At 37.7% G+C, this 10963-nt stretch overlaps 1 protein-coding gene across 1 annotated transcript in view; it reads right to left on the bottom strand.

Moving 5' to 3' along the window:
* Window positions 1-10963, bottom strand: part of Iqcm (IQ motif containing M) — a 471351-nt gene that overhangs the window by 350898 nt on the left and 109490 nt on the right. The window contains exon 7 of the mRNA XM_023723694.1: window positions 3988-4100. Coding sequence (XP_023579462.1) covers window positions 3988-4100 — 113 coding nt within the window. The remainder of the gene's footprint in view (window positions 1-3987; window positions 4101-10963) is intronic.

Raw genomic sequence — 10963 nt, forward strand, 5'->3', positions numbered from 1 at the left:
CAGCACCTCAACTACCTTGCCTGCCCAGTAGAAATTTCTTCCGTGTTCCAGGAACCCCCCCAGACACAGTTCTAGCCCAGACGCAGTGAGTGTGTGGGAGAGCTTCTGGCTACCCTGTGCTGGCACGATCTACTACTGGTCCCTGTCCAGGCCTGTGCTAGAACTGGCACCAAGATTTTTGTTAGTGTAACAATAAGCCCTGAAGGTTGTAAGTTTCAAGATTGCCTCATACATTATCATAGAGTTAGCAAACCTTTTAAAGAAACGTATTTGCTCTTTTATTAGAGTAGCAAAGCTGGAAGAATGCTGCAAAGCAAAATGTGTTGTTATTTAGCTATCCTCCAAAAAATTCATGCAATGGTTTTCACTGGTTATTGTTTCCCCTCCTGTAACAATGCAGCTCCTTCGCTCCCCATTTTCCTAGCTATATTTTGCCTTCTTAACTTATTAAACAAATTCCCATTAAGGTGACTTACCAGTTTATATCCATTAGGATATGAAACATCAGAAAACATAGCAAGTGTTGGTTTAGATATGGAGAAATTAGAACCCTAGTGAACTGCTAGTGGAAAGTAGAGTACTACAGTACTGGAAAAAAATATGGCATTAATGAAAATACTCAAAAGGTGAAAAGTAACTTAGTGTTTACTGCTGATTAAATGGATAAACAAATTGTATTGAATGCATGCAACTGAATATCATTCAGCCTTTAACGAGGTAGGATATTTTGACACATTGTACAACTGGGGTGAGCCTTTAAGATATTATGCTTAGTAAAATTAGCCCAGTCAAAAAAGAACAAAGACTACATGATTCTGTTTATGTGAAGTTCCTAGAGTAATTTAATTCATAGAGACAGAATAAAATAGTGACTGCCAGGAGACTGAGGGATGGATCAAGCAAATTAAAGATTAACAAGTACATGATGGACTTGAGTTTGGGTATGTAAAATGTTCTGCAATGTGTAATGGTGACTACACAGTGATGTGGGTGTGCTTAATGCCACTGAACTCCATAGCTAAGAATAGTTTAAATGGAAAATTATAAAATATTTTAGAAAACAAACTTTCATAAAATTCATCAATTTAAAAAAAAAAAAAACTTTAAACTTGACATTTGATCCCTGCTACTGAGTGTTACTATTTTGAAGGATAAATAAAAGGGAATCTTCCCTAAAATAAATCGCTTAGGCTTCTCAGTGATGGAAACTGTTTCTAGTTTCCCCCTCAGCAATGAATAAACACTGTCAGTCTTGCAAATGAAACTCTCACAATCAAGTAATCCCTTTCCAGAGATATTGCTCAAAACATGATTCACACACTGCCCAGTACAGCTCAGAGCAGTCTCTAAACTGTTGATGTAAACCTGGGTAGGAAAGGGAGGTTAGAAATTTCAGCTCAGTCTTTTATCTACAATGTAATAAAAACAACTTCTATGCACTCTATTTTTGATAAGGATATAAAGGGCATTAGAATTATATATCCACAACAAAATAATTATATATCCACCTAAAAAAGAATTAAATATCCCATTAGCTAGCAAGGACAGTATAGTCCTATGCTATGATTAAACAATATGTTCTGAAAATAGTAAATTGATCAATATATTCCAAAAATAATATGCATAACTACTAGGATTTTAAGAAATGTATTGTTCGTGTAATTTTTGTCTGAATTCATACAATTTTGCTTATCATCCATATAATTTCCGTATATAAAAAAGGATAGTAATCATTTAATTTTAGTAAATTAGATTCACAAAGGATTTAGCACCACAATCTAAGTATGGTGGTGACATAATTTTAAAGTTTTGGTTTACAGGAAAAATATAAAACATTTTTAAAATGATATATCAAGAACTATTTAATAGGTGGAGGAAATCTAAAATACTTGTTGTCTTGTAGTGTTGCTGGCTGAAGTGTGTCCTCCCAAAACTCAGAGGTTAGGATTCTGACCCTCGGTGTGAGTTCATTTGGAGATAATTAAGGCCAACTGAAGCCATACGGATGAAGTTCCACTCCAACATGATTGACGTCCTTACAAAAGAGAGCCAGAAAGCAAGAGGAAGGAGGACACACGCTTCCAGAGGAAAGGGCAAGCAAGAACACAGACACAACACAGAGGAAGCTGTCTGCAAGCCAAGTAGTCTCAGGAGACACTAATTCTGCCAGCATCTTAATCTTTGACTCTCACAACTGTAGGAAAATTATTTTTCTGCTTAATCCTTCTAATCTATGATAATTTGCTATAGCATCAAATGACAAGTCAAGAAAAGTCAGCAATATGAAAAGATTTAAAAAAGACAGACATTTAAACACCAAACAAAACACATGAGAGGTATAAAAAACCCAGACATAATACTATATACAGACACTATAAAACATAATGCTAGGAAATAAAAGCTTTATTGTCTTATAAGAAATTGCTGCTAAAGGTATATGAACACATAAATTTCTTCTAGTACATGTATTTAGAAATAGATAAATAAATCCCCAATTGTACTTTCAGGCCACAGGGTCACAGGTCCTCACTTAGGGTCCCTATTCCAAACGCCCACACTGGGTAAGCCATTGTGATGCACTGACAACTTGGGGTCAACTTGGAACACCCAGCTGAGCTGAGCCAGTATGGCGCTGGGTGTGGGAGGCCCACCTGAGGGTTACTGGTAACAACATAAGAAGCAGAACTGGAGGGGAAGAAGTGGAGCCATTGGTTCTCTTGGGACTCAAGGTTCTCCTAGAGGAATTTGCCATGCCAGCTTTCCTGATGAACACGGGTGTTCTCATTCTTGGGGGAGTTCAGGACCTTACTGTTTCCTGAAAATGCCTGTGTGAACTTTGGGAGATCTCTGGTCCTTACGCTGAGCATCACTTTCTGGTTCGGGAGAGAAGTTGGTACTCTGTTCAACATCCAAAAGAGGCTTGTCACACTAGCTTTTCTGATATGAACTTGACTGTTATCATCATCAAACTAGCCTGAAAGCTTGCTGTTGATGAGCACGATTGTGGTACTTTCTGGAAAAGCTCCACTCCTTACTTTGAGTGTCACTTCCTGGCCCAGTGCAGATCCCGCAGCCCACTAGCACAGACTCTTTGTCCTGCAGGCACAGACATTCTAGCTTTTACCACTGACCTTTGGGTCTTCCCAGAGCAGATCCATGACACGATCCTGTGTAAGACATTGTTGTGGGCTCTAGACATTTAGTTGAACTTACTGGAGGGCATTGTTACAGGATCCAGGCCTACAGCTAGCTTCTTTAGTCTTTAGTTTGTGGACAGATTTCCTGCTCTCTTTTGTACTTGACTCCTTGGGTGATTACTATAAAGTAATCCTATAAATTATGTGTCCTGTATCGTATTGTTTTCCTTGGCTACAACAGTCATGACACTGACTATGGATTTCTTTTCATTCTTCCTAATGGAAGAATGCTTTAATCTCTTCATTCTCCACTATCTTCATTACACTCTTACTAGTCCATGTACTGATACAAAACCAGTTGCTGTACTATCATATTTGAGCCAAACCATGTGACAATCACTTTGGCCAATTCTCACTAAATAAAACTTATAGAGATATTTTGCATGAGGACTTACACAAAACTGAACTAAAATACTGCTTCAGACAATGAGATGTATTTCAAAAGAAAATGGTCTTAGTAATGAAACAGGTACATAGTAAAATCTCATGTTTTCTTTTCTTTTTCATTTATGTATTTGGTACAAGGTCTCACTATGCAGCTCAGACTCCTAGTGATCCTCCCATTTTCAGCCTCCCTAGTGCTGGATTACGGGCGTGTGCCACCACGCCTAAATTAGTTCACTGGCTTGGCATGTCCCAGTACAACATGCAGAACTGGGGATCAAACCCTGGTCCCTGTGCTTGGAAAAACAAGCACTTAGTCCTCTGACCTATCTCGCCAGCCCAAAATCTCATGTTTTCATTCAAACTAAGCCACTATTTTGGTAAATTCAGTCTTATAAGTACTTACGGTCCAATAGCCTGGAAATATTCCTGATGCTCCAGACAAACTCCAACTGGAGGCATGAGATAAATGGAAAGACTTTCTTAACACACTTCTTTTCCAATCATCCAATGGTTGGTCTGTGAGAAATATCAATGTAGTTTAAAACAATATCTGTCCAGAAAAACGCACACACAAAGTATATGGCTTAATGGCACAAAGAAGGAAGCAAATCACTTTCATGAGCTCAGTATTCTGTGTCCAAATCACATTTTGTCAGCTGATCATTGACAAATGAAGAAGTGATAGCATTATAAAGAGAGGCTTCACTTCATTGGCTCCTTCACACAGTAAAGCTCTCATGTTTTTATTGCATATTGTGCCCATCTGAAAACTAATAGGTTTATTTCTTTCTTCTCTTCAAGATCATTGACTACTTTTTAAAAGGAAGGTTGAAGTGAAATCATATTTGTGAAATAGCACTTATCAAAATGAAAACAAACTGTACCTACTGTATAAGTGCTTCAAAAGAAAATTTCAAATTATTATGAAGGCACAAGTTTTGCAGTTGCAAGGTAAATGGAATTATTCAAAGTTTTAAGGTAAATACTGAAAGAGCAAAAGGTTAGACAGTGGATACTTCAATTTTTTCTGACTTGTGGTAGTTGTCTCATAGGATTTATGCAGTAACTTTTCTTTATGAAGAGGATATAGGATTTATGCATTGAGAGACAGGCATGCTAGTGCATGCCTATAACGCCAGCACTCTAGGAGCCCAAGGCAAGTGCAAGTTCAAGCCTAGCCCGAGCAATTATAGCAACTTAGCAAAACTCTTGTCTCACAATAAAAAGTAAAAAGAGATAGAGATGTTACTTCACATTGAAAGTCCTATGTTCAACCCCCAATATCTTGCCCCCAAAACATATTTACTTATCTGCCCATTTCTCAGAAATGCTAATTATTTTAGAAAAAGACAACTTTAGTTCAATCCTGCCATCCAAATAAATTAAACTATTTTCAAAGTTTCCTTCTAATACCTCTTCATATACGTATATTTTCTTGAAACATTCAATTTAATAGAGCCATCCACAGATTGGTTAACTATAGAATTTAGAAAAACTCAGGAGTAACTCATTTATAGTTACTAGCATTTAATTGCTTCAATTTATTTATAGTATCAAGTTAGGTTTCCTACAGGGACAAAGAAGTAACATAAAACAATGAAAATGTGTTACATTAGATCTATTACGACAAATATACACACATCATACCACATTTTAATTCTATATGCATTTCTTCTATTCAGTCAAAAAAGTCTCTGTCCATAATAGAAAAGCAAAATCTCTAAAGAATGCAGCATAAGAAATTATGTACTTCAATCCAAACTCAAAGGGAATAAATGAAATTCTTTAATGAAAGCAAATGCCAATAGTAAGACTCTTGTAAAGACCTGAGAATATTAGTGTCTGAGAGGAAAATAGCAAGGAAAAGGCCATAAATTTATATCTTAATTGGGGACCCTTATAAGCTTAAGAGGGTATAAAAGAATAACCTAAGAGTTAGTATATGTGTATTACAGCCCTCACAATATTATGAGGCTTTCTCGATTAATTCAAAGTATCCTCCAACTCACAAGCATTATGCCCGACATCCCTACTTCCCTGAATGTACTTCCTCAATAAGCATCTCACCTATTTTAGATAACTGTGCTTCTCTTTCCAATCTCCCTTGTAAATTAATAAACTCTTCTGAGGAAAAGGACAGTATTTTTCCTGGCCTGGTTCTGTTTCTGATTAATTAATAAGGTGAGTAAAGCTATGTAAACACTCCAGGAATTGCTCCCGAAAGGTTAAATCTCACAGGCACAGCAAGCATCTTCCTTGCTCACAGCAGAACACCAAGCTATACAATTTATTTTTACAACAGAGTCCACATCATTTCCAAATATTTTATCTTGTTTACCCACAAAACAGGCTCAGGCAGCCAAGAAGACCATGCATTATTTTTCCAGTATATCAGTATCACACTAGAAAATATAGCTATAACTTTTCCACTTGAGAAAGCAGTAAAGCCTCTAGTAAAGCCCTCAAGGTAATCATTCACACAGTGATGTATGCTAATGAGTCCCTCCTCAGCAGACGGGCACACAAGGTGACTCGCACCAAATTCCAGTTTACTCCACAAAGTCGGTCGAAAGTTACAACTGAAGTTCGAAGGAAACCAAGGCCACATGTCAGACTGAGTCTTCACGGAAACTTCCAGGAGTCAACAGCCTTTACAGAGAAGACAAGGGAAAAGTCAAAGATTCTGAATTCAAGGTGCATGTGTGTAGGCAAGGGTGCATGGGAAGAAGAACAGGCTAGCTGCTGGTAAGTAGAAACATAAAATCATTATTAGGAGTCCTACTTAACAGCCAGAAGGACAGAATAAAATAGTGTTAGATTTAACTATCTGGGAAAATACAATGCCAAAATTTGGGAGGGAAAGTAGTTGCACCAGTTTAACAAGGAGTCAATTAAATAGCAATTGTTCTTGAACATTGAAAAATATATTTTGTGAAATCCTTTTTGAGCACTCTTCATAGTGCTATCTTCCTGACTACATTTCCTGAATACTTACAGACTCTTTTTAATAACATTATTATAGCACTAGTTCCTGCTATTTTGCTGTATTCTCTTTGCCATTCATAGCCTTAATTATGAATCTTTAACTTGTATTCTCCAAAAAGCAAAATAGAATGTTATGCCCCCAGTGTGTGTACGTGAGATCCTAGATCCAAGCACTAACTTGGCATTGGCTGAAAGACCAACCAGAAAAACTGTGGAAATGAAAAGTTCTATGCAAGAAAAGTGACAAATACATAAAATAACAGAAAAGTCTTTAAAAAGGATCTAAAATTGTGCTTTATTCCAGGACCAAACATTTTTCACCAGACCTTTATTGCTTTCTTTATAATACCATCTTGATATTTATAACCATAATGTTTATAGTTTTATATTATTTATTTATTTTTTATGAATTTAGAGCAGTGTCTACAGGGTCTTACTACATAGATCAGACTCCTACTGACCTCCTGTTTACAGCCTTCCAAGTGCTGAGATTACAGGTGCGCTCCACCATGCCCAGTCTCAATCACCGTCTCAGCTTGCCCCAGGGGTGAGGCTGGCATGGCATGCCAGGAATCGAACCCTGGCCAATGTGCTCTGCCAAAGCAGGTGCTTTAGTCTGCTGAGCTATCTGGCCAGCCTAATAGTTTCAAATTAGATGTGACTTTTATTTATTTTCCAGGTTTATTCAGATTAATGTCAATAGCAATGTGCCAATTATTTACACAGGTGGAAATTTTTCTAAAACCTAAAAAGTATAGTTATTTTAGCAATTTAAATTACTCAAATGATTCAAAGAAAACTGTAAATCACAGATATATTTTGCCAATGAAGGAGAAAATAAAGGTAAAACGAGACTTAGCTAGTTTAAAAAAAAAAAAGAACATTCACGCTACCATATAATTTTTGTAATGACATAAATTTCCTCCATGTTGCAAATAATAGATTTGTCCACTTCGTCTGAATATTGGCAAGATAAATTCAGACTTCAGATACAATGTTTCAATCAACCAGGAAAGCAAACGTTGCTAAGAAATAGTGCCTTCAGCAGCCTCCATACGAGCCGAAAGAAGTCTCAAGGAAAACGTAATGCATCTTTATTAGGGGAAGACAAACAAAAGACACCACTGGGCTCGGCAGTCCCCAGTCCCCAAGCCTCTTTGATGTCAAGCTCATTCTGCTTTCTTTTTATCAATCCCCTTGTATCAATTAATTCTTAGAGTTAATTGCACATGCAGTTTTAATCTGTAGGTAATTACAAACAATTAATAGTTAGGAGACAAAATTAGCCGTTCTTAGTTTGGTTATCTATATAATTAAAAGGGATGGTAAACTGGAGTTGACAAATAGCATCTTAATCATTTGAATAATCAAACCTCAGAAGCTTGCTGGGTAGCTGAATTTCACGTCTCGCTTCTTTAAATTTTCAAATAAATGACTTAAATGTCCATTTAAACCAATTCACAGATGTTGATTTATAGTACACAAATGAAGAAGATGTCCTTCATTCTAAAGTCACCTAAACTACCTTCTGTCATTTGATTCAGTGAGCTGCTTCCAAAAGAATTAAACAAAATTAAAGATTTAGTGGGGGGGGGGAATGACAGCATTTCCTCATCCATTACAAGGTTCATGGCTGACACACTGATTCAAAAGCTGATCAATAAAAGCAAAAGAAATTTATTTATCAAAGATTTATGTGACACAGGCACCTTCAGGAATTCTCAAAGACCAAAGGAAAACTGTATTTTTATGCTTACACATGACTAAGAACACAGAAGTATGATCAGATACAAAGGCAGTACGAGCCAGTGGTCATAAGCCGACGCAGGCAGACTGACTAAAAGTTGTCTGTTCAGACTGCTCCAGAGTCCAAGTCCAAGCTGGGACACTTGTGATTGTTTCCACAAGAGAAATGATGTAGTCAGCATGACCTTCCTAAATTTTATAGCCTGTTGCAAAGAAAAGGAATTACAGCTTCTGTGATCTCCTTCAGGGACAAAAGGTGGACAGAGGAAGATGAGAGATGACTTTTCCTGCCTCTGCAGCTTCCGAGTTTCCACCAGACCAAAGTACTCAGCACACCAAGGTACCATGTTCATATATTCTGAGCCCAGGCAGGTTCAGCAGGCTAACTTATGTCGCCTGGTCTCCTGAAAACCACTTAGGCATCGTGGCTCCTGTTTCCGTGTTGTAAAACGCTTGAGAAATATGAGTTAAGTTTTTGAGCAATGTTCTGTTTAAGATTTAGTTAGATGTATGCTGAGAAATGGCAATTAAGACAGTCCTTTCGTCCTTTATGGCCATCAGATGAGATCAAGGGTTGGTAGACACTGAAAATACTAAGCAGTGTGGTAAGTTCAATAAGAGTTAGAAAATATGTAGAAACTTTTTTCTGATAGGAAATTATATCATCCAGAGCAAGGGCATTATTGTTGCATAATATTTTTCTAAATTGCTAAGAATTTCAGCAAATTTGGCAGGTACTTCCAAGCTAATAGTGACTTTAAATGTATTCAAAATGAATAATTACTCCTAGTCTTGTAGGGCTTGTTACCTTCACCTGTGAATCAGCCCCATGACACCCAACTGAAACTGTAAAAATAAGAGAAAAATTGAAAACTTCAAGGTCACAAAATTGAATCTAACCATTCACCAACTTACAAATGATAAGAAAATTTCCTTTAATTAAGATAATGGAAGTGAACTGAAGAAAACCTTTACATAATAATATAACCCCCCTCCCAATCTGAAGGATGATTGAAAGGGGCTTATTACCTCCCAAGGGGAAAAAAATATAAGAAAATAAGAGAACAAAAAATTCTTTGGTAGAAGGCCGCTTTCTGCCCCTGGCCTCATCCATCACAATCTACTTGAACCCTACAGCTCCAAGATAACAAGTAGGAAAGCAAATAGTCCTGCCTTTAGCAGAAGGATTTGATATGTTCCTCTGGTAAGCAAGTGCTCCATACAGAGGCTGGGACTGGCTCGTGGTAATAACAATGCATAATAGAGATTATATCAGTCATATGTTTAATAGCTAACAATAATAAAGAAGTAGAACAAGAAAGTTTCCAGCTCAGAAGACCCAGTATGTTCTAGAATTCTGTGGGTCACTGGGAACTGAGCAGAGAACAGGGCATTAAGACATCTCCTTATCAATTACGGAACTAGGAAAGGTTAACCAATGTATTCCAGTAAACATGGAGCAGCACTGAGAAAAAGCCACAAGTTCTCTCCACTTATAATTACTATTTTGGATAAAGTCAGTTCTCCTTATTCAGGGCAAAGTAAACAAACTGCAGGCTGTATTAATCACAGTAACTCTAATTAAGAAGTATTGAAACTCAGATTGCTAAAGGCTTCATGCCTGATCTAATCCACACAATGACTCTAAGACATGAATATGGATGCCCTCATTTTACAAGGAAGAAAATACATTAAGTGACCTGCCCAAGTTCAGACAGTGGAGGGGCCTGGGATATAGCTAAGGAGCATAAGTACTTACCTGGCAAGCACAAGGTCCTGAGTTCAATCTCCAGTAACACAAAAACAAACCAACTTCAGACAGTGGATACAAGTTGGTGTGAACCCAGGTCTATCTGAAATTGATGACTACCTGACTGTGACACAAGGAATGCCTCCCTGTGGTTGGCCAAACACATGGCTCCAAAGACACCCACATCCTAATCCTTGGAATCTGTAAAAATTAGCTCATAAGAGAAAAGAGACTTTCAGATATGACTGAATCAAAGTTCCTAAAATGAGATTAACTGGGTTTTTCTAGGTGGGCCATAGTTGCACTCACAGGTGTCCTTACAAAACAGAGGCTGAAGGAGATTAGAACACAGAAGAGGAAAGGGGAACAGTGAAGGAAGCAATGGCAGTGAGTGATGTGGGGAAGAGGCCAGGAGCTAGGGAATGCAGGTGGCATCAAAAGCTCAAGAGGCTTGAAGCCCTGTACCGCAGTCTGTAGATCCTTTGTCAGTGTCAGCCATGCGGATGAGTCACTGTCATTGCTTGACCAATTTTCTCTCTGTGAAAGCCTGAGAGAATGTTTTCTCTCCATATGACTCTCCTTAGGCACACTCTACATCATCAATCACTTTCCTCTGTAGCCCTATAATCTCCTTGATCAGAAAATTTGGGACACTGCAGTTACATGATGTTATAGAACAGGTTCTCCTATGTCCTGAATCTTCGCTGACCTTGAAAGTCTAGGGCCAAAATGTTAGCTGTCCTTGCAGCCTTTCTTTTTCTCTAATTTTTGGTCTGCAAACTTAGGTTGTTAACCCTCCAGAAGAGAAGCTTATTATTATTATTCTGCAACATAGGCAGTTGAGCTTAACCTCACTATGTGTCTGAATATCAAACATCTTAGACATAACATGGAACAG

The sequence above is a fragment of the Octodon degus genome, unplaced genomic scaffold, assembly GCF_000260255.1.
Source record: "Octodon degus isolate 3935 unplaced genomic scaffold, OctDeg1.0 scaffold00101, whole genome shotgun sequence".
NCBI lineage: Eukaryota > Metazoa > Chordata > Mammalia > Rodentia > Octodontidae > Octodon > Octodon degus.